This window comes from Halyomorpha halys, unplaced genomic scaffold, assembly GCF_000696795.3.
Source record: "Halyomorpha halys isolate HHAL.00 unplaced genomic scaffold, Hhal_1.1 Scaffold400.1, whole genome shotgun sequence".
NCBI lineage: Eukaryota > Metazoa > Arthropoda > Insecta > Hemiptera > Pentatomidae > Halyomorpha > Halyomorpha halys.
Window position 1 is genome coordinate 1,399,761 of NW_027106113.1, and position 26,319 is coordinate 1,426,079.

Consider the following 26,319-nt stretch of genomic DNA (forward strand, 5'->3'; position numbering starts at 1 on the left):
GTTTCTTTCATCCGTTAATAGCACATTTATAATTATTATCACTCCTTGCATATATTATTTTGATTATTATTTTTTTCAGTAATTTATTTTTATTAATTAAAATTATCCAATAATTTTAACATTGTAAATCGTTAGGAATGTTTTTTTTTTTCGAGACTAAAGTCCTGAATTATTAATTGTTAAAAGAAAGTCTAATTGTAAAGAACCATCCGGCCTATTAGGTAATAAAGAAATATAAAAGATATTAACAATTCAATGTAAAAAATAAAGCAATTTTTTTTCACTGTACACATATATTTCTTTCATCTACATTTTAGTATTTTTTCCTTGTCTTCAGGAAGATAAATATGAAATTTTACCATTCTATATAATAGACAATACAACCATTTTTTTTTACCTTAATGTATATAAAGTTCTAATCCATATAAAATACTTGGCCATGATTTAGTTAAATTATACAGTATACATCTATCTGTCTTTAATTTTACACTAGACTAATTTCCCTAGCTTAATTTTTTTAATTCTTCCTCTATACTACTGTTGATATGGTAGTATCCTTGCGGATTTTTTCCTTTTCATTTTTTTATTTTTTTTTGGCTACTATTTTTTTAAGCTAGGATTTCAAGACATAAAAATTACATGGAAAATAATAATTAACCTTCCAATTAACAAACAGTGTATCGTTGGAAAACTCTTTCACTAAATTCGCAACTCCTGGTAATGTCAATGTACATCGAGCCTTGAGATCAACTTTATATTCAAGTGGGACTTGAAAGTCGGCTGCAGTGAATCATCATTAAAGTATACTATGACGTATTAATCTAAATTAATCAGCATCATTATAATTATTTCTATTTATTCAGTGGAAAATACTAATTAATTATAAAGGGACTAAGGTAGTTTAATTTCATGAAACAGGTCATGTATAATCTGCTTTGATTACAGAAATACCTCTACAAATTACCAAAACAAATAGTACTTTTTAAGGAGCAATATTACGCCCCCGTTTATCGACTGTGAGGCCCACAAAAAAGCAGAAAGAAAATATAAATAAAAACTGCAACAATCCCTAATCTTACAAGCAGATAATCTATAATTTGGGTAGGATTTCGTTTCATGCCAGAAAATGTTTGGGCGGACTGAGAATAAAACCCTCACTTTTATTACAGAATTACTTTACTCGATACAATCCAGTTACTATTATTTATTTATTTTTTGTAATGAAGAACTCTGACCAGTGATGGTAATCTATATTCCAAGAAGAAGAGTAATTAGGAATTTAACCTTCAGTTTAGCAGTACGGTCTATGCAGTATTCATGTAGTTGAGAAACCTTACGAACGATCGGACTGAGGCAACTCTTAGCAAGCAAGAACTGGCATAAATTTCTATCTTCTATGTAAAATTACTAAATTTGTAATAAATAGAGAGATACACTTTATTGAAAAAATTCAATAAAATCTTTTCCCTTTTTTATCATTATTTTTTCACCCCTCTACATATTATTTTCTACATATACCCACACTTTTTTTTCACTATCATCAAATATAATAATAAATTAATTTTAACAGTTTAAACAGTAACAATTTTAAATATAGTAACAATATAAATACATAAAATCTTACATGGTCATGCACATAATTATATTCAATTAAAAAATAAAAACACTCGACAAACTATATGCATGTTTGTTAAAAAAAAACAAAAAAAAAAAAACATTGAAATAAAAGTAATAAATACAAAAAGTAGTAATTATAGAGGGAAATATATATATTTTTTTAAAAAGGTAACAAATAAAAACACAGTAATAATAGCTAATAACTTTTGTAAATAATGAAATGTTTGATAGCACATTAAATTATAGTTAAATAAAAGAAAATTTGAAATTTTGTATTGGATATTGGATGAGCATACTTCAGGATCAATAATGGACAAAGAATAAATAATACACTGAATAAAAGTGGTCGAGGAGAGGGAAGTTTTCTTCTCCTTCTTTTTCTAAATTAGAATAAACACATCCCGTGGTTTTTATCCACTAAATTAATAAAAATGTTTATTGTGATAAGGGATAATTTTTATATATTTTTTTCTAAAACTTCCACGTTCATGTTTATGATTCCAAGAAATATTTCATGATATTTTTAACTGTTTTGAACCAATTCGATTTTACATAATTTTATTTTCAATTTCGTCCAAGAATCCCATTTAATTAAATATTTCACTGTTTTATATTTCTTTCTTACAAATACATATTTTCCTCTTCCTTCATTCTTTAATCTAAAAAAAATTGTGTATGTCAGGAAAATGTAATTTCAGAGATGAAAATTACAACATAGATAGCTTAGTTACTTTCTGAGAGATTTTTCAGAAACGTAAATCATAGTAGTTTAATAGTTAAAAATTGAATTTAATAGGAATAAATAACCAACAAATGAAATATTTCAGATTTCCATTTTGTAACATCACACATGTATTCACTCCTGTCTTGTATATAAAATAAATAATAGTAATAATATAATAAAACCTTACAAACTTCAACTAGGCCCGAGAGTACAAATTTAAAATTTATCATCTTCTTCACATGAGGTTAAAACACCTGTTTTATTATTTTTACCAGGAATGATTATGTCATGAGAGCTAGAGTAATAAAATTAATTAAGCTTTTAAAAGAGGATACGGTTTAAATGTTGTAGGGAGATTCGTAATATAGCTGCAAATAAACTGTTAGGAATTTGGGAAACAGGAAGTAAATTATCGATATAATGTAATGATGGACGTGTAGATATGTATTGGAACAACGGGCCAGCGGTTACAGTACAACCATGTTCGATATAATTGGTTTCTGAACTTTGTGGTGAAAACAAAATAAAGGATAGATTGAAAGAATAGCTGTGAATAGGCAAGGTGATCTAAGATACTACAATTGTCTAGACTAAATTAAGAAAATCATAAGAATAAAGGCTGTATTTATTTTTTATATAAAGACATCGATTCACCAAAAAATCTATAGAAAGTAAAATAAAGTTCGCAACAATCTTTATAGTACGATTTCGTTTGCTTAGTCTTCAATTTAACACGAGTAAGTGGTATTCGTTGTAATGCCACTGAAAGAATGTGGGGATTCGTGTTGTAATTCTGTTCTAGTTCTTTAGAATACAAATTTATTCTTTTTCGCTCTAGGAAGTCATGAATAAATCAGAATTGTTGTTTTGATCGTATAAATATGATGTAGCAATTTTTTGTAGAATTTAAGACATGTAAATATAATTTAATTTTATGCGCGTTTAAAGCTACAATTTTCTTTAAATTAAATTTTCTTAATATTATTTATATATTTATAATATTCTTAATAATATTTATTACGTATTTAAAATATAATCATTTTTAAAATTCATTTATTTAATATTAAAATTAAAATTTAAATAAAAAAAAGAAACATTAAATATTCAAGTCCAGTTCAAACATTTAATTTCTTTTTCAGTACACTTTTGGATTTTTACAATTGTTTTAAAATGTTTTGTTTACTAGAATTTTTAAGATCTGTATATAAAGGACGATTTAACTCGACGATATTTGCTAACTTTATTGTAATTTTTCGAGTTTTTACAAACATACCAAATTACAAAAATGGGAACACTGTACCTTTAATTAGTAAATTACTACTATTTTAATTAACGACTTAAACATATGAGACGAAATGTTTAACAAAGTCGGTTAAATTTATTTATTATTCACTACTAAGTAAATATTATTACAAACCACTGAGTGGGTTCCGAATCACGTGGGAATCATAGGAAACGAACTGGACGATCGTGCTGCCAACCAATCGTCTGCCAGAGAAGCGTTAATGCTTCCGATACGTAGCAAAGGCGTTTTAAATCCAATAAAGATGAGCAGACCCCTTGTAAGGGAAATTAAAGATGGGTAGCAGTCAATGTTTATGTGACTAGAGATTATTTTATTTTTATTATTATTTTATTTTATTTATTTATTTTTTCATGCACATAGTTTGATTATGATCATTTCCTTTATCCTTTTGTTTGTATATATTTTATTTATTTTTATGTATTATTTTTTTCTTTCATTTATTTATTTTTCATTCTTATTTTATTTTATTATAATATGAATCTAATCATTCATCACTATCATGTATTACCCAAAACGGTATGGCAGATTGTAATATCTACCAATAAAAAATTTTTTTTTTTTTTAAAAACAAGCAGTCTATGGGGAAAGAAAGCTCTACGAGTAAGCTGTAAATTATAAAGAAGTTAAGACACTGGTGTATCACCGGCCGCAAATGTCTTAGAGAAGATGTGCTGACGAGACTGAGAATAGGACACACAAGACTCATTCATTCCTACCTCATTACAAAGGAGACGGCACCGAAATGTACTGTAACAACAATATGACATATTTCAGGAATGCCCATACTTTACGCCACAACTCAGCAGTTTTGGATTAAACCTGACATATTATCAGCCCTAAGAAACAATAACAAAACAATAGAATCACTATTTAAATTTTTAAAAAACACATAACTTTCTTGAAGAAATAGAATTAAAAAATATAGATAATAAGTGTAAAATTTTGGAAAACTTATTTCAGAAACTACTTTTTGTCTTCTTTAATGTATGTGTCAGGGGGGCCTGTGTGCATACATCTGTATATATATTGAAATAAAATAGTGAATTGAATATTACTAGAAATTAATAAGAATTAAACGGCGTTGATGACCAAGGAATTTTTACGCCCCTTAAAAAAATAGAACGAACTCAGTAAACACTGTCTAATTCAAGAATACAATTCATTGTAAAGTTCATCACAAAATACCAAATATAATACAATAATAGCCATCGTCAAGGAACAACAATATGTTTAACCTTTTTTGAATCCACCATCATATAGTTCGAAATGCTGACGCACTCAAAGGCACTGTTTAAAAAGTATTTAACTGTTAAATTTCACTATGAAATAAGTAAGCTATACTAAGCCTGGTGAATATATATTATGTTTTTTTTTTAACTGTTTGGTTTGGCTATTAATGAAACATTTTCACATTAGTTAAGTATTCTCGAGACTTAAAAAGAACATTTCGAATAAGGTATCCAGTCTTTACTCCGTAACAGTTACAGTTCGACTTTTCATTTTGAGTAGAAGAGATTACTAATATGAAGGATAACCCGTTTTTCCTACCCAACAAGGATACGAGGTTAAATAAATAATAAACTTATTTAATTATCAGTCGAAAGTATTAATTTTGATCATTAATTAAAGTTTATTACCTCAGGTAATCTCATTAATTAATTTTTTATTGGTGCATATTGTAGCTTTTAGTTATAAATATAATAAATCATGAATAAAAAAATAAGTAATAAACGCTATGGATGTTAAATCCAAATATACAACTCACTAGGATGCAAACCTCACAAAATAGGCAATAAATAGGAGAATCATCATAAGAAGTAACTGATGTTTGAAATACCGAAGTCTCTTTGTGTGTTCGGTCACAACTATGCTAATTCAACGGAAAATTATTCAGTTGCTCAAAGGTAATCATACATCATACCTAATGTATCATGATTCAAGAAAGGAATGAACAGAGGGAGATGAGAAGAAGTAATTACGCTCATGCCCACAATACAATACAACATCAAATAAACAGTTTGTTCGCTGATGGGGAACTAAAATAAATTAGGAAGCCAATAAGTACATGATGGATATAGCGTGGGGTAGAGCGAACAATGGATTTGCGAAAGAAATCACAAAAGCCGTGGGCAGACAGCTTCGAGTCTACGCACATCAGCTGTTAATTGGGGTATTAAAACACGATGTAATTAATTCTTACATCACTCAGCCTTTTTCCAGGCTTACTATGCAACGGGTATTACGTTAACTAACGGTAAGGGTATTTTTCAAACGATACCACTGCTTAAATGTATCGTTTGATTTATTAATTTCACATGTAAAAAAATAGCCTGCAACTTGGATGATAATAAATTTAATTTTTAATTAATTGTAATATAAAAAATTAAATATCAGCATTGGGTAAATAGACAATACTACACATGTTGGAAATAAGAACCTAACTATATAAACAGCGGGTTACAATAATCAGAGGATTCTGCTTTTAAATAAATTTACTTCTAAATTTAAATAATTTTTATTTCTTCTTTTTTGAAAGGTATCCAGAATTTCTCAAATATTTTTTTTTTCGAATAGTTCGTTTATAGCAAAATGATTTTGAACGAACTACAATCGTTTAAGCCGAAACAATGTTTAATTTATTTTACTCAATAGTGGATAAGGCAATTTACTTCCAACTATTTTGTTCGGTACAGAATTAATTTCCTTTTTTCTTTCATCACTCGCTCCGTTCAAGCAATAATAAGGAACAATACCGCAAAGTATCTGTAAAGTGAAAAACTGAACCTTCACTATCAAGGTTAAGTCCGTCAAGCCTTAACTATTTCAAAAGAAATCTTTTTCCTCCTTATAATCAAGTACTAAAACGGTGAGTTAAATTTAAAAAAATTAAAATTGGCTAGATTTGTAATGCAATGCCACATATAAAGAATTAGTACTTAATAAGATTATAATGAATTAGAACTTCATAAGAAGTCCAGTAAACTGGGGACCCGAAATACGTCTCGTAGTAGTTAGTTCAAAAAAGGTTTTTAAAGTTCAAAGGAAATCTGTTTTGGGCTCTTATTTGACTGAACCACATTAAACAATGCACCGAAAAAAAACAAAAAAAAAAAAAAAACAGTTGTAGGAAGATGACCGATCATGTAAGGTACACAGCAGAAAACATGCCTTTAAGAATTCATGAAACTCTTCAAAGAGGGCTGAAAGATAGGTTACTAGTAAATAGTTTTTTTGTACCTTTCTTGACCGTCACCCGGAAAATCTTCAACAAATATCACATACGGAATAGTGTAAATATTGTAAGAAATTTACTCTTGCTGGAGTAGAGGTTGATGTTGCTAAAAAGAAAGAAAAAAAATGCGAGGTTTTCATGCTATAAGAAAAATATATATATACATTTTAACTTTTTTCTTCATTTTTATGTTTTTGGGAATGATTGGAGATTACAAAGATAACATCTGTGATCAACACAAAAAGAAATATGATTAGAAAATTTTCAGCATTTGTCTTAAACTTTCCAGGTAAAAATCCTATATGCCTGAACAACAAATAAAGTATTTAAGACTCTTTTCGTTTTGAGGAATTTGAAGTGGGTAAATCAATTGCCCAAGAATATTTCTAGTAATCCTGGAGACATAGGTTGCAATGTTAAAGAATAAATTTAGCTTCAACAGACCAGGAAGGAGAAAAACAAACATACTGATTCTTATGAGATAATCGGTGATTTTTTTTTTTTGTGATTTCAAAAACTTTTGAAGTCGTACATTTAGTTTTTCCTTGCTTACGTTTAAATAATGAGAAAATGAACAGGAAATCAACAGAATATACGACATTGAAAAGTATAAATAATATATTTCAACACTGAAAACAAACAAAAAAATATTTAAATAAAACAACATACTTAGTTAAAGTTTCCCTGAAATACCTACAATTTTTATGTAATAATTACGCTTCTTGTGACTAGCCATTAATTTTTGAAACGTTTTATTTCCGTTAACATAAAAAAAAGATGAATTTATACAAAAGAATTTATTTTTTCAAAGTTAATCAAGATGAAGACGAGTTATGATATTAAATAGACCAAATTTATTTTCATGTAATTATAATTTTTATTGTTTTCGACAGGAAACAATTGGAGATTAGTACACAAAATGAGTAGTTTGTGATTCAATTATAATGGAAACCCACAGTAGATTTTTTTGAGACCTTCACATATAACTCTAAACCAACTATGAGCCCACTCGAAACGCCTAGTGTCATAATAAATAAAACACAAGGTACATATTTTAAAGTGTTTTTTTTTTTTTTTTTTTTATTGAATCTCACCGAATTTATTTTCCATTTCAGCATCGGAAAATGAAAGTAAAGAATTATTTTTAAATAATGCAAAGGGAAAGTTCCCAAGCGATACCAGTCTGGACCACGTGCGAATTATCTCTCCTACATCCTACCCTGGCCAGTCAAACCATCTTTCACAGCACCGATTACATTTCGTTTGAGGAATTTGAAGTGGGTGGGTCCAGAGGGATTGGTTATGAATATTTTTAGTAATCCTGAAGATAAAGAGTAAAACAGGTGATACTGGTATGCGTTTGCGAAGTAGCGAATGCAAGGTGTAGCCAAGAGAAACGAACAGAATAAGGTTAATAAGAATTCAGTCCTCCACATTAAGTTCGTAAGAAAATTGCTGTGAGTAAGATTTTAATATATTTTTTATATTTTTACAGGCTATTCAGTACAAGTTTTCAAGATCATTTTTAGAAAAACCTAGGTCACCGAAATATTTGTAATAAAACCTGATTATATTCTATAATAATTTAAAGAAATCTTTCAATTGCTAAAAAAATAATAGTCACCAACAATTACTTTACATGGTAATTAACAATTGGGGGACAAAGATCTATAAGCTCTTATAACATGAGGGGTAATCACTCTACGTTACAATGAAGTTTTCTCAGATATTTATTTCCTTCGTTTCATAGCAGTGTTATTAAATCTCCTTTCCTGAAAATAATGAACTATAATTCGTTTCATAGCAGTGTTAGCGCTTTTTGATCCAAGTGAATATGAATCGATCAAGCACACCAAATTAGAGTTTTTCCAAGATAGCGGATAACGCTAAGAAAATAACACAATAACAATATAGCACGTTAACATAAGTTACATGAGAGCCTTTTATACATATATTGTTTTAAAAGATCGATTGAGTTTGAATAATTTTACCTTTGATAATTTTATGGTGGCTGTAGAGTAGTCGCTGTTAGGGTTTTAAAAAATAAAATAAAATGATCATGACTGTTAAAACTCATTTTAAATTGTTTGTTAAAATATTGATGGTACCCGTAAGTTGAAACATAATTTATAGTTAATGTTCACAACAGAAACAAGACATTTACGATAGGTCGTAGATTGCACTTCTGAATTATCAATCATCAATAATTCAGTAGTCTCTATTCTATACAAGCGTAGATATGATCTCTTGGACTCCCAGTAGCTTTTCACCTTCATATGTATTAAAATCAACTGTGTTATTAGTTCCTGACGCAATGCAATGTAATTGATTCTCGTTATTCATGAATAATTCATTAGAAGAATAAGACTTTTTATCGACGATTTCAATTATGTTTACGAAGTACCTGCACTTAGAACAAACATCAAAGGTTCTTACTCAGCAAATCAACTTTTAAACATGCTAAAAGTCTAAAGAAATCTAAGAGTAGAAAAAGAGTTTTTAGGCCGCTATTATAAATTTTTCTCAACTATAATTTAAAAACCTTTTTTTTAAAAGTTTATACCGGGAACAATCGAATATAAAGAGCTGCTTTAATTGCGTTTTATCTTGCAGTAGATAGCTTTGAAGATATTGAGGAATGGGTGAAATATTTTAGCTTTCCAGTTTTTATTCCACTATTTATTGTTATTATTATTTATTGTTATGTTTTGAAACCTTATTTGTTATTTATTCTTATCTTTTTCAGCCTGGGATTTTCGGTAAAAAATTTTCTGATTGAAAAAAAAATAATAATCCGTAGTCAAAAGAGATACCACGCCGCTGTGGGAATTAAAATTACTATCATTAGGAAATAGGGTTTAGAACAACTATTTTTTTTTTATATCTAATACATGAATATCGGACTGTTCTGATTGCCCACTTGATGGTGTCTGGAGACTTTTTGAGATTTTTAATTCATATCTCTTTCATCTTAATATTTAAACACCTCCTAATTATTACATTTGAAGAAGGATGTTAAATTCCATAAATAATTGTTAGAAATGGAGCTCTTCCTGATAGAGCATTATCTAAGTAGAATTTTTTCTTAAGAGTTTCAAAAATTGATATCCATTGATATATCGATGTATCGATTGACAATTGAAAAGCTGAAATATAATCCTGAGAAAGGGTTCAAAAAGTAACTATTCATATAAATCGATTTGTTTTGGATTTTATTCAGCTCAGTTAATCGATTAACGAACAACATCAGTTAATTAAGAAAGTACTAATCGGTTCCTTAGGCGATAATTGTGGATTCAGAGTATAGTTAAAGGCAGAGATGAGCAAAAATTAGCTATACCTAAAACTAATAGCTAAAATTGCTATGGATACGACCCTTGTTCATGAATGAACCATTGATAAATAAATATCGTTTCCAAGGCAATTATAGCTATTAGTTTCATAGTTGCCCAACTCTGGTTAAAGTAAATACCGTAATCCATTCTAGACGTTAAATAGGATATAATACAAGCAAAATTTTGTTCTGGAACTTTGGGAAATATTCAGAGAGATCGTAGGAATGAAAATCCACACCAATACTACGGGAGTTAGATATTTGACTCCTAAATTACTGTAATATATATGTTTTTTTTTTTTTTTTATTTTAAATTACATTTAATCTGGAACGTTTTATAATTTTACTTTATTACAAATACAGTATAACCCCCCTCCCTTAATAGGTAGCTGTAAAAAGAAAATAAATACAGTTTTTAAAAAAAAGTTCAATAAAAAAAAAATTGACTTTTTGACTATCATGTATCTAAAGAATTTTTTTTTTTTATAATTCTAAATTTGTTGAATAAATTTTACTTAATTATATATGAATACACATATCATCTATTAATTCTTGTAATTATAAACTAAAAAATTAGTAATTATTCTAATGTCTATCTTATACATGAGTAAGGTAAATTACATATGGTTTTTAAAATATTATTTCATCTTTACCGCTTAACTGGCGATGTATCGATCCAGAATAGGATGGATAATTAGGGTTATACAATACGGAAATTAGAGGATTAGTCTATTAATATAACACCTTATAATCTACTAATATAAACAAAAAAGTTAAATATTTCTATAAACATAAAGTATAATTCGTATTTTTTTTTCGAAATTAGCTTGTGGCATTTGCAATATTAGTTCAGCAATTGGTAATCCATCTAAATGTACATAAAACATCCTTCAACCCGTGAGCATTTCAGGAGTTAAAAAGTACGTTTTTTAGGGATTTTTTGGTCAAACGTGTAATTTTATTTCAGGTTATTTGCCTGGCGTTTGTTCAGTTATTGGATAGATAATCCATGAAATTTACAAGTTTTACTACATGGCGATGGAACACACCGAAAAGAAAACTTTGTCCATAGCAGCTGATTTCTATTTCGTTTCCGTGGCTAGCATATTATTTCTAAATTTTCAAGAGAGTCAGTGTTATTGTTGCCATATATCTGCGCGGTATTATTATTGATAATAATTAACTCTAATTACAATTAACTGCTGACCAGAAATAGAGGGTTTATATCAAATATTTTAAATGAAAACTCAATGATATGGAATTTTCAAATAAAAATATTATTAATTAGTCAAGCTTGTTAACTAAACGGGATTTAACAAATCCGAAGGTTCGATGCCTATAATCTTGGATTGTATACCTTCCGTCAAAGAATACTATCAAAGCCTAAATCATCAAGTTGAGGCCTAACATTATCCCCCCATCTACTTTTTGACCGATCCCAAGAACGTTTACCTTGTTAGTTGACTACGTTAAATTAACATAGCAGAATTTTTATAATTATTATATTGTTTATTATTAAAAAGAAATCAGGAGTTAAATAATTTTAAAATATTTATAAACGAATAAATAATGAAGACTTGTAGGAATTGCAAGAATCTTTGGGTTGTCAATTCCAAAACAAAACACACTTGTTAAAAGATAGTTCTCAATCATCATAAAAATACTGAACAAAATAATTCTTTATTACTGTCAGCGAAAATAGAATTAAACAGCAACTAGAAATATATTAGAAGTATAAAGGAATGAAAAGAATAAAATTGTACATGAGACTACCAACGAAATACATCTGACATTAATTTTAATACTAATGCAGGAGAACATGAAATCCGTTATAAATGCATATATGCAGTTCTCAAATGCTAATAAGTGCACTGCATTCGTGTATTCAGTTCAATGACTTCGCACACAAGAGCAATTCATCATTATGGTTAATACATATACATACAAACACAAGTTATAATGAGCAAATAAAATATCAATACTAAGGCATATTTACATAACTGAAAAGGTTCTTGTTGCTCCACAATGAGATAGAGAAGGTTACAAGCATAACATGTCTCATAGTTTCGAAAGGTAGATTAGTCGTGGTAGTATTTTTCGAAACATGGAGCTATTGAAGTAAAATGTTGAAAAGTTTGATAACTACAGTAAAAAAAAAGAAAAAGTTAAGAACTTTCAACAGAATAAACGGTAATCTGTGCCCTGTTTATACGATGGGAAATAACGAGGGGTTAAATTTATTGTCGATTAAGATTTTATTTAAAATTACTTATAACAGGAAATAATAAATTATAACTTCACTTAGGAGTCACTTACATAATAGTAATTAAATAACGACTAAGTCTAATAAAGCAATCTGAAAATAGCAAACCTTAAATGAAACGCGTCAAAAAATCTAATGATCATTGCCCTCTTTGTCATATAACGTGTTGTAATGCCGGAATAGTTTTAGAGCATCAAATATATTTTTCTGCCTCATCATCATACTTGTCCAAAAATTAATATTGGACTACGAGAAAATTTAATAAAGTTTGCTAATAATTTGAGCATTATTTTCCAAAGAATAGGAAAAAAATTATATTTCTGTTATTTTTTTTTTTTACAATGAGCTTCACAGACCTCTAAAAATATTTATATGACATCACAACTCCATATGTGTCCCAGTTCAACCTATATGTTTCGATTTCACAACTGTCACACGTTAGGTTCAAGTTCACGTCATTACAGAATCATTTCATATAATTTACATAATCAGTGCCCGATTCTTGTAGGGCAAAGTTCAACTTCGTTTTTCTTTGATGACCCAGTTCGTAGGAGTAGAGTGTGGTATTTAATCCCCTCCCCCATTTCAAATATTTCTATTCCATTTTTACTTTATATGTGTGATTTTTTTTCTTTCTCTATAAACAAAGTAAAACATTTAAATTATTTGATAAGTTTTTGTTATTATTGCATTATTATTGTTGTTATTATTACAGAATCATTTACATGATGGCCATGTTCGCAGCACAAGGGTGTGGTATTTATTTTCTTCTAATTTAAAATATTCTTGTTCCAACTGATGCTTTTTTTTTTTTTATCTTATAAATAAACATCTAAATTTTTGTCACGATAAAGCGATTTCGATGGACTGGCAATTTTCCAGTTATTATATACCTTGAGTTCTGAGAAGGTTTTAAGTCACACGAACCCTCAAGCGCCAAATGCTGATTACAAACAAAATGGCGTTGGATCAAAAATGGTAGATGTTTTATCAGCTTTTCATATAAATACTGCTAACTAGATTCAACTTAAACTTCAAATATTGTTATTGATATGCTGTTATTTAAAAATTAAAAAGTTGTTGGGTGAAGTTATATCAGAAACATCTCAATTTTGTTTTTGTTTTTTAATGTTTGATCATACGTTTTTAATAACAAGATTATTATTATTTTTGTTTTCAACATTTTATTAACTTTTTTTTTTAATGTTCTCTCTTCTTCTTCTTTTTTTTCAATTTATTATCATTTCATTGATATCTCTGTATATAGAGTGTAAATGTTCTCTCTGATCATTATTATAATTGTTTGAAAATATATGACAAAATGTAATATTACACAGTAAAGACAGAGAAAAAATAAAATAATCAGACTGTGTGACCTGTGACCTCGTGTTCTCAATACCTCCGAGAGTAATAGCATATTCCTTGGATCTGCCGATGTATGAGACTTCTTTATATGACATTGCTTCACCAATAAATGTTCAATAAAGTCTAGTAACTTTATTTTGAGGTCACTAGGTAAGATACCCCACTTGTGCATAGAACACAAATATTTGATATCTTTTCACATTCGGAAAAAAATACGAAGAGTTGTTGATGTTTTCGGTTTTACAAGGTAACACAGCTTAAGCGACAATATGTCACTAATGCATAGTTGTAATAAATAATAAGCGATTGAAACAAAAGACTACGATACACATAATTAATTTATTTTAATAGCTTCCTGAAATTAAGGAAGGAAAGATTCCGAATGATGAACGGAAAGGCCGAGAGAGGTCATTCCAGGCAAGGTCGCCCATAATAGGATGTTGCGGGTGAACACGAAAAATTTATTTTATTTTTTCCCGAATTTTGAGATAGCTAGTTTACTTACTATATTTAATAATTCAAAGTACTAAGGTTCAAACTATTCTGCAAGAAATAAATAAATTATTAGTACATTAGGATCAATACAATTAGTATAAAATAATAGAAAATTATTCGAATAAAAACAATAAAATTAATCCGAAAATTGATTCATAATGATCCATATTTGTTTCATTTTAAAATCAGAAGTAATTTAAACAATAAATAATAGGAACTATTGCAATGTTATACATTTTATTATCAAAAAAACTTTTTTTTTTAATCATCTATTTTAATGTTCTACATTAAACCTATCTGATTTGGTCCACTGACCTCATTATTTGTTTGAAAGGGAATAAAGTTAACAAGCGTTATAATTATTGTGAATACAACAGATGTTTAGTACAATTGTTTATTTCAGAACAATAGAATTCAAAAGAAAACAAACTGAGTAAAAAAACATTCCGAAAAGAAAAATTATGTCAAAGATTTCTTTAGAGTTCATTTTTAAAAATGTAAAATATACATATATAATAAAACAACCTAGACATGATAAAATTTTATTTAAATAATTTTAAAGAATCTAGAATATCACACATAAAAATACATATATTTTAATCAATTACAGAACCAAAATTTCACCTCATAATCTATTTTAATAATTATTATTAATATTGTTTCAAGAAAAACGTAACAAATGATTGAAATAACGACATATTACCTCTCAATTCCAAAACTTTAAAATTCGTAGAGTAGGTCTCTGTCCATTGGAAACACACTGTCATTCTAAATATTGTTATAATAAAACGACAAAAACTAGAAAACAAAGTTGGTAAAGAATTTATAAAAATAAATATTATTTCATTAACTTAACTTCTGAATTAAAAATTTCGAATTAATTTGAAATACTTTTACAATTTTTTCGAGACTACTAATAACATTCCCGAATTAATGGATGAGACGTCCTGAAGACGTGACGACCAAGTTAATAAACTTTTAAGATTATTTTAATTACCTTGTGCATACTTAGACTCTAAAAGAAACATTCTGATACATCATGTTTGAAATGTTTTCAGAAGATATGTATTTTATCAACTAAGCAGAGTAGAGTAAACTATAGTAGGTAGTAGATTAAACAAGAATAGGTCCCTGTCCATTAGAAATACACTGACATTCTAAATATTGTTATAATAAAACGACAGAAACTAGAAAACAAAGTTGGTAAAGGATTTATAAAAATAAATATTATTTCATTAACTTAACTTCTGAATTAAAAATTATAAATTAATTTTAAATACTTTTACAATCGGTTCGAGACTACTAATAACATTCCCGAATTAATGGATGGGACGCCCAGAAAGACGACCAAGTTAATAAACTTTTATGATTATTTTAATTATCTTGTGCATATATATTTTATCAACTAAGCAAACCCAGTTTAGAGATTTATGAGAAAAACGTTCCAATTTTCAAATGAACATAAAAAACTCATTAACACGAGTCAAGAAAAAAAATTTTATAATCATGCGTTTTGGTGCTAAATGGGCCAATGCCATTCTGTCTAGTTTTTAAAATTTGAATTCTTGTGTCCCAAATTTTGTTGTTATTTTAAATAGATATTGGACACTTGATACGTTTCAGGTTTATATAAACTCATTACCATTTTATATGAGCTCTGGAGACACCTGTGATATTTTTTAGTACCAAAGAATCAATTTAAAATTCATATTGGTAATTTTTAACAGTCGTACAGATTTAGTTAATTCTTGGAAGAGGCGTGCTGCCTCTCATTTACGGGTGTTGTTTGTTTTGTTGGTGTGAGTTGTACTCTTGCTGTATTAGTTAAACTTGACTTGTTAAATGTTTACTGTTTTTTTCCTTTTTAAGGAACATGAGGTTTTTTATATATATATTCTCCAATAATGACCAAATAATATCTGTTATCTCTTTTTCATAAATTAAAATTTAGTAATTTGTTTATGTTTAAGAAGCTAAAGTAGGTAAAAAAATGTATGTTTTTATTAAATTTACAATTTATCATTTTGTCTCCGAATTTTGGTCTTATACATATTCCATTCAGATGAAAATTTAAGAACTAAGGATTTATTATAAAGATGAATTCATGGCACTGTATGTATATATAAACATAAATTTACAATTAATGAAGATGAGCAATAAAGTAAATTATTCTCAGGACACTGAAGGTAATATATGAGAGATGTGAAATGATTATTAATTTTTAATTAAGAAAATAATTTTTATAACTCATACATAAAAAAGTGAATTGTAGGTAAATTTCTGCATGTAACCAGGTGTTAAATCTAAACAAAATATATGTTTCTACTGGTTAAAATTTGGGTATATGTATATATATATTTTATTTTTATTAAGGTAATAAAAACTAAAGGATAGTCAATATATACTTTAGGTACTTAAGAGTATTTGTTTTTTCATTTTATTGTTTACTGATGATTCTTTTATGTTTCGGATGTATAAAATCAATTTCGCAATATTTGATGCTAGGAGTAGTACCTGTTTGATGTTCTTATCCTGAGTCTCCTCAGGGAGAATGTATAACTTGACCCGGTACATCTGTCCTGGAGATCGTGGAAGATCGCGGAACACAGCGGCACTAGTGCACTACCATGGCGGAGGTCGGCGCGTTACTGGGGCTTCCTCTCCACCTCCACCGCGGGGTGTACTCCAGCCCCTCTCGAAGACACCTGGAGTAGGGGATGTCGCTTAAGAGCAACAGTATACGAAAAGGAAACGGGAGGAATATTTCATTTAGACAGGGCGATAGCATGTAGGCAATAATCACTTCGAGAAGCACTACAAATTACATTGAAGATCTCATTACGACTATGATATTCAAAAAGGACATGGAGTTCAGTATCATGATTCAGATTCCAAATAGCATAAATGAATACTGAATGAAAGATGAGGTCAGGAGAAAAAGTTGAAAAAGCTGCAAAGTCAGGAACAGTACTGGTTAGATTCTAGCTTTGAGAATATATTTTTGTTTCTTCAGGCCCACGTAAAAAAAAAAAAAATTATTGTCAGTCCGGCTAGAATAAGTTGATAACCTGCAGAACAACCCGTCCTAGTCTTCGAAGGATAATATGAAGATATTCACTTCAATAAACAATAATGAAATGGAAAGGTTATAAACAAATATAATGGTTTAAGTACGGGTTATAGATGTTTATATTAACGCTACATTAATTTTACAGATGATAATATGTTCTTTGAATATTTTGAGTAAATTTTCATATTATCAAAAAAAAAAAATTAATAATTGTAGGTACCAGGGGAAAATCAAAACCGTTATGGTTTATTGAGTTTAACGCTGAGGTAAAATAAAAATTATATGGGAATCGAAACATAAATAGTATTCTTTTTATGCTATTATTATGACAGTTTATTTATTTCATGTAACATTTTGATCCACATTATTAAGGCTATAAATACAGTTAATATGAGTGATTTCTGAAAATTATAGTGATGGACTAATAGTAATCTGAACATATATGGATGAGATTGAATACCCTATAAAGTAAGAAATATTACGTGAAAAGAATTGAAACTGAGTTTGCAACGGAAACAATACATACTAAAGCCCTCTGACTTAAAATAATCTAAAGCACGCTAGAGCTCAGAAACGTAAAGTTGTACATAACTGAAATTAGGTACAAACATACCTAGGATGTGACACCTTTTGTGGTAAAATTGACTCACCAGAAGTGACACCTTATATCATTGATTAACGTTTTTATTTTATTTTATTTATTTATTTTTTTTTATCATTTTCTCCAAAAAGGTTTAAACCATTTTGATCAAACCCGCCACATTAATGTAGAATCAGGTCTCATACTCACTGAAATAGTCTGAGCGGGATTAAACACTGAATTTTTATATAAGATTCCTTTTCCTCTCTTATTATTCGCAGGAATAAACAATGGGCAATAATGTTTTTTAGCTATTAATAAAAACATAGAAATATATTAACAATATTTTTTCCATAGAATAAATTAATATTCGAATCCTATTATATTCAGATCTTTTCCTATTTATAAACAGGTTTTGTACACATTGAACTGAAAAGGTGTTATGTTAATAAAAATTCACCATAATATTTACGTAATTAAGGTGTATTTATATAACAAGATATACCAGAAATTTTTTTTATCTTAAATACTGATCGTTTTCGATATTGAATTTTATTTTTAAGATCTATCTAAAAAAAAAAACATATTCTTAAAAACGAAAAAAATACATGCATAAGTTGGAAAATAAAACCTTAACAGACTAAAATTTAAAATCCTCTAAAAACGGAGATTAAGTTATTTTCAAATTAAAAACTTTTCAAATTAAATATGAATATTTACATTCATTAACGCACATTCATATGTAATTTTATTATCTCACACTCTCTCTTATTCGTAATTTCACATTATCCGGAACTGGCCAGCTCAGAATATACAGGGTAAAATGGGTTATACTTTAGTTACAAAGGTTATACTTTAGTAATATTCAAACAGATGATCTCTTAAGACATTATTGAAACATAGAGCGCCGTATCGATTTGGATGTATTCATTGTGACCTCAAAAGGTAAAATGTACAGTGAGACCAGTATATGCAAAGTGATAAAGTTAAAACATAAAGTCATCAGAGAAGAAAGTCAAGGTTGCGAATGGAACATAGCACAGACCAAGCTGTCCCTAGCTTTATAAGGCGGACCAAGGGGCATAAATCAAAGACAGAATTCCGCAGTGTATGTAAGGGAGTGGAAACCTTTATGAATCTTATCTTAGGAACACTTCCCATGCTATAAAAAATGGTTGCGTTTACCTCAACATAGCCAGCGACAGAACATTTCCGACGTACGGAAAGGATAAAAAATAAATGTTGACATAACTGTATTAGCAGCATATGCTTCCTTCCACTTTCTGCTCATTGCTGATTCATTATACAGTTATTTTTTTTATCTTTCATATACTAAATTTACTCAAACGTAATATAAAAAGAAACTACTTGAGTAGGTCACTAATCACTCATCGACACAAAAATTTCAATTAGCACAATCCTAAATCTTAAGTACCTTACTAATCAACGTATCGACAATAAAGAATGTATGAATGGTAGTACATACACACATAACCGAAAAAAAAAACACTCCTAAAAGTAACTTTCAAGTTCGAAGAAAAGAAAATACAACGAAAATAGCAGAGACCTACCCGCTATAAAGGACTAATTAATTGTACATTGATTTAAATGAAAATAGTTTAACTGTAATATTTAAGCGGTATCCATGAGGATGGACAAATGGGTTGATTTGATTTTGTCAAGGAGAGAAACATTTTATTTCGTGGTAGCCACACGTGATAAATTTCGATATCCTCTAACTGGAATAGGTGTGTAACTAGTATCCGCTTCCACAGTTTAGTTGTAGTTGGACTACACGATTGCGTTCTCTGCCACACAGTTGTGGGCAATAGGTAATAGTGATGAATAATCACATTCATACTAAAATAAAATAAAATAAGAATGAAAAATAAACGAAAAAATACATAAAATCTCTCTTAAAATATATACAAACAGAAGGATAAAGGAAATAAACATAATCCAACTATGTGCATGAAAAAAAAAATAATGATAAAAATATAAGAATCTCTAGTCACATTTACACTCGTATATAGCATATTTACACAACCGACCTCAGGATCCCTGAGCCCACTCTATCCCTCATGTGTGAAGGGTAGAGCAGAGCTCATAAAATCCCAGCGCATCCCTCTCCCCGCATCACTGGTCAAAAATAAAGTTTAATTTTTTTTTATTGGAACAAGGCAAGATAAGACTAAATCGTTTAAGACTAATTCTACCTCGACAAGTATCTACGAGCGGTATAAGTCACTACTCGATTTAGTTGTTTTGCTTTTTTATATCTTATTCATACATATCAGATAATGCGTAACGACTAAAAATGAACGGTCGATGCTAATTTTCAATTTCTGATGTTTAATTTCTCATTTTCAAATAATTGATATGTGTGTGTGTTTTTATATGTAGATGTAATTATACAGAAGAAAACCGATATATACTCAACAATAAAGTAAATATTAAAAAAAATATATGCCAACCAAAATAATTGAATAGTAGGTCATGTTTACTCTTTTCATCGAACCAAAAAGTTGAAACGAAGTTATGTTAAGATAAATAATTTAGCGATACTCCCTTCAGAACCGAACTTATCTCGTAGTAACTTACTAACAAATACATTTTCCTATCTTTCTATTTCTAAATGCTAATTAGTTATGAATAGAAAATAGAAAGTAGCCGACCCACTTGCAATACCGGCAGAAACTAATTATTTTTCTAAATCTGGAATGTAATATAGTCATAATAAAAATATGGTAATGTGTATCAGTACCAGTTACACTTAATAATTTTTTTATACAGAGAAATAACTGTCAAGAATAGAAACTTGTTTTAATGCACAATTAATTGATCAGATAAATAATGACAGGAAATGTTATTTCATACAGTTATAAAACTTTTTAACGCCATAGTCAGAGAGAAAAAGTGAAATTTAATGAAATATCTAGAGTCACTCGCACGTTGGAGAATAATTTTTTTAACAAAGATCAAGGAGGCAATTGATTCGGAAGCGAAGTTACGAAATGACCTATTAATATAATTAAGACAATAACACCTGTTAGCGATTAGGATAGCATACTTTTAGATATGAAAATCATTTCAATAATTATACTCTTAAAATACCTTCAGAATATCTATTTTTAGGTGGGACCGAAGTGAGCATTCGAACATTGACAGAGAATTATGTTTCTTTGCAGATTATGAACCATGTGGGATGCCAATTAAAACTTTCGGAAAAACTAAAGATTTATACTTACCTTCTTAGACCAATTTGGTCTAACGGTGCACAAATTTACGGATATGCAAAAAAAAACCTAACTTACTAAAACCACAATTTTAATCAAAATTACTAAGACGGATCAGTAGTACTCCCCACCCCCCTACATCCATAACACAGACTTACGAACTCCCTACGTACAGACAACCATTAAATCACTATATAAACGGTTTCACGACGCACTTCCATAACACACTAACCCTCTAATTCGAGAACTATCAACACGAGACGACTTTTACGAAGAAGCTGGAATAGGGACGTCTTAAATTTCAATTTTAATGGAGAGGTACCAATGGATAACCTTAACCTTCATGCCTTCAATGACATTGTTGTTGTTTTTTCTGTCCATTTCATTCATTGGTTGTAAAAATGTTATTTATAGTTGTGAATAAAATTTAAAATAAAATTTTATTCTAAAACTAAAGACCCCAATAACAGAACAAACTAGTGGTCAAAATGGTAAAATTAAACAAGGAGTCTCGGAGATTGGAATTTGGAGGAGAAGGAATGAAGAGCTGATGGGTCTGTTTGGGGAACCCAACATCGTGGCTTTTGTCAAAAAGAAGGATACCCAAAAAGATATTATATGGCAGATGGAAAAATGAAAGAGGACTCCCCCGGATCAGATGGCTGGACGATGTGCAGAAGGATTTGAAGCTTTTATATGTTGACAGATGGAAAAAGAAAGCAAGAGACCGCGTAGATTAGTTGGCTATGGAGAAGGTCCGGGTTCTTGTAGGACCGTGGTGCCAAAATAATAATATAAATGTGGTATTTAATAATTGATGAAAATAAGAGGTTACGATTAAATGTAAAAACAAAATGAAGTCCTAAGTGTGTGCTATGAATTCTGGAAAATACTTTCAGAGGTGATATATAACAAAAAAGTCCATAGACGATACTCAACAGAATAAGAAAAACATTAATATTCAGTGATTTTTTGAACAAGTAACGTTTTTGGCAGAATAGTGAGCGATTGCTTAAAAAATAATTGAGATCCAATTGCACTATGGTAAAGTACATAAAATTGCCATTACGAAATATATTTTACTTAACCTAAATTGTTAGTTTAACGTTTTCACAATTTACTTCATTTTCATAATTTACAAGCCTCCTGTTGGACTAAAAAAAATCCGCTTCTAGAAAACTTTCTACATTTAATACACTTTGATTTCGTAAAAATGAAGCCAAGGTTACTTCTGGGATAGATTTGGCTCCTAATTTTCCAAAAATTGTCGTGTGATATTAAGTTTTTTGCCAGGTGGCCCATAAATGGTGGACAGAATTAGAGATAGTATGTCTCGAAGTCAATAAAAAAGTTCATATATACTATGGTTCCTCTACATGGAAAAGTAGGAAATTCCAGTTTTGTGTTTTTGAATAAGTTACATTTCTGGTTGAATAGGAAGGGATATCTAAAAACTGTTTAAGTAAGACATAGGATTAATATAAGATAATAAAATAGATGAAAATTGGTTAAAATAATAAAATAAATTATTACCTTGGTACTTCGAAATAGAACACACAAATCCAACCTAAAATAAATAAATACATAAAAAGTATAACTTTCGTTTCACTTTCTAGACGATATAAAAAATAGAAATTATTGAAAGATGCAGGTTTCACTTGCAATTGTGGAAGTAAGAGTTTCAATAAATATTATTCAGTTATATCTATTAAAATAATTTTATAAGTGAAAAAAGAATCCTAATAATCATATCTTATTGATTGAGATTTATTTTGGCAAACATAACGACTTCTAAATGAAAGAGCAACTAATAAGTATTTATTATTAATAAGTAGTATAGTAAAGTAGATATAAGTAAAACAAATTCCCACGGTTTGAATTTTTTCCTTCGTTGTTGGTTTGACATACTCAAATTCTATAAAACTTTAAGCGTACAGAAACAGTTTATTATTATTTATTTATTTTAAACCCAAATAAATCTAAAACAACATTTTATAAATTTATTTTGGTGAATATCTCTGAGACGAACATACATGCAGATATCTATTAGCATATGGATAGAAGTTAGGTAAATGCACCATATAGCAGTATTTACTGAGTAAATTCAACGAGGTCTTATTTTGTATAATAGGCCATATGTATTCATGCAATGAAGGCTCATATTTTAGAAAACTTTGGACGACCTTAAAAAAGAGGTTTTGTTAATTTTCATCGATAGATAGATTAGATTGTACCACCAAGTTCATACTGTACAAAACGTTGATGAGGCCAATCGTCACATACGGTGGAGAAACGTGAACCCTGAGCAATAAAAGGATTAATCTTCTAGACAGGTTTAAAAGAGTAATTCTGAGGAGAATCGTAGGGCTCCTATGCGAGGATAGTAATTGGCGAAGAAGGAAAAATGGTAAACTGTTTGAGCTCTACAAGAAATGTAGCATCTACTCGTAGATAAGGATACAGAGGCTTAAATGGCTTGACCATGTAATGAGGATGAGCGAGGAAAGATTGTTGGCCGAAGGGCCGATGGAGGGATGCTGCGGGGCGGGATCTGGGACAATTGAGTATCCCAGTAACCCTTACAGAAGATAGTGGAAGATGGTTGGCGGCCGTTGAGCAGGCCAAGGGCAGCTTCATACGCCTGTTGTACCAGTAAAAGAAGAAGCTAGATAGATAGTGAAAAATGAGCGAACAATTGTTTTAAAACTGAAGACATATTATTTTTCATAAAATTGAAACCACACAAGATTAAAACAAACAAATAATAAACCAGTAAAAAAACTTTAAGCACGCTAAGATTTTTTAAAACTTATAGTTTTAGAAAAGGAACAAGAAAATCATATACTGTCTTTGAGGGAATCAGTTCCACCTATCATCTATTTCTTCTTCTATACTGTAAAGGTGAACTACATAAATCTAATGAGAGGTAACTTTAAAGCGATTACTATTATTGAAGACATGGATGGATGAGACTATTTGACCTTTTTAGTAAAAATAAGATTTTTGCACGGAAGAAAATATTAAATACTTGTTTTATTTTATTTTTTAAAAGTTATAATAGGGGTATTCATGATCTTTAGTTTAACATGTTAAAGCGTGTTAAATGGAGAAATATTTCCTTCTTTTTCCATGTTAAAACGATATAACATGTAACGTGGCTGAGAGGCTGTTACTAGGTCTGTTAAATGGAGAATGACGTCACGAAACAGACCAGCTGAGCTCATCACTGTTTTATTTGTTGTCGTGTTAGGTTACGAACTCGCAGTTTGTATTTTGTTTTTTCTTTTGTCTTGTGTTTTGGACTTTTTAAAAAATACTATCAGTAGCCAAACTTTTTACACTTTTCACTTATTTTAGGCATGTTGTAATAAATTACTGTAATCAAAACTTAGAAGTAAACAATAACATGAAGTTTTGGCAGGAAAGGTTACTAAACAAGTTGCTCAGAAAATCCGCTAGGAGCTCTTATGCATTTAACATGACTTCAAATACGGCTGCTCACAATCCTATACTTATAACATTTAACATGGTAAAACATTTTACATTTAACACAATATCATGAATACCCCTATTGTGGTATATCTTCGCAGATAAAAATTTAGTTATCCAGCCTTAAAATCATTTTTTATCAGATTCATATTTTTATGACATGACACCTTCATATTCAATTATCATTAGAAACAGTAGGTCTATCTTATTTTTACACGTAACTCGATATTCAACACACATTAGTGAAAATATTTTTATTTTCATATTGTTTACTTTATTTAAAAACAAATTTATGTAGAAATTATGCTTGTACTTTATTTTAGTCCTACAACAAACGTAGGATAAAAATATTATATCCCTAAAACGTAATTTTTGAACAAGAGTACGAGAATAGAATTATACCCCATAGAGAACACAAAGGAAGTAAAAGAAGTGTCTCTATGACACAGCCTTTCTATTACATTACCAAAGTAATAGAAAAAAAGAAGTGATAAAAATGATTGCAATAAGCGATCAACGCAATATTACCTTCTAACCTCCTTGAAGACGAAACTCATTGCAGTGAATAAGTGCTTCTGCTTTGATCCTTAAAAATCGAGGATACACCCCTACCCTACGCACCCTTCGAAAGATTTCCTTCACCTTTCAATATACAATGATTAGTAAATAGATTTCTGTGATGATGATTCAGCTATACCGATAGTTGACTTGACAGGAGCAGAAAAGGGACACAGAAGGTTCACTAGGAGGAAGCACCAAACCGAAGGAAAGAACGCGGTAGTGTTCCGCACCGCCAGTCTCACGGCAACCGGATGGACCGAAAACTAGTGAAATGGTCATAGATCTGCCCCGCTGAATATTATAGACAACACCACGTATTTCCTGATCAGCCACGACAGGTTCGTATTCTAAAAAGGCTTTCCAACATCAACGCTCTGGAAAGACTTATATATGAAATTTTAATGTTCATAACAGTAAATATAGTATTCATATAATATAGGTTCGCCCGTAGGTGGTTGAAGCATAGGTCTTTGCAACCTGAGAACTGCGGTGGTGCCGGTTCGAATTTGACCTGGAGTGTCTACTTTTCTTATTTCTGTGGCGGTCCCACGAAATGAAAATTTGATGAACCCCCACCATGGTCAGAATAAGTTGGTCACCACTAGATAACTCCCCGTATGTCAGAAGTCACCAAGAAAGAGGGCATAAAAAAAAAAAAAAGTAATTATAGAATAATCTTTAAACCTGAAAAAAAAAAATCAAGTCTTAAAGATACACAGTGGAAAAGAACACAGATTGAAGTAAATACAAAAGAATAAAATAAAGTGCAACATCACCTTGGAGCACGGAGAGGAATAAATAATAGGAATTTAAAATTTCTAAATTGTTGTTAATTATTTTATATAATTAAATATGTTATGAAATTTAATTTTTGTGATTCAATAGAATCACTAAGATTCCTCAATTTCTTTTTAATCCATTTGAATTCCTTACTTTTTTTTCAATTCATTAAAATATTTGTAATTTCTGATAAAGAGGAAAAATTATATTCTAATAGCCATAGTAAATTGTGTGTGTATAATAAAATAATAATAAAAAGAATTCTTC

General features: G+C 29.4%; 1 protein-coding gene across 3 annotated transcripts in view; it reads right to left on the bottom strand.

Annotated features, from left to right (window-relative positions):
* The window catches only part of LOC106682291 (rhotekin), a 316,322-nt gene that overhangs the window by 267,328 nt on the left and 22,675 nt on the right, over positions 1 to 26,319 (bottom strand). The window contains exon 1 of one of the 3 annotated variants that reach the window (XM_067053650.1): positions 16,851 to 16,997. The exons of 1 other annotated variant lie outside the window; for it this stretch is intronic. In XM_067053650.1, coding sequence (XP_066909751.1) covers positions 16,851 to 16,910 — 60 coding nt within the window. In that variant the 5' untranslated portion in view covers positions 16,911 to 16,997. Of the gene's footprint in view, positions 1 to 16,850; positions 16,998 to 26,319 lie in introns of those variants that run through there. One more of the 3 variants, XM_067053644.1, reaches the window with a different exon arrangement.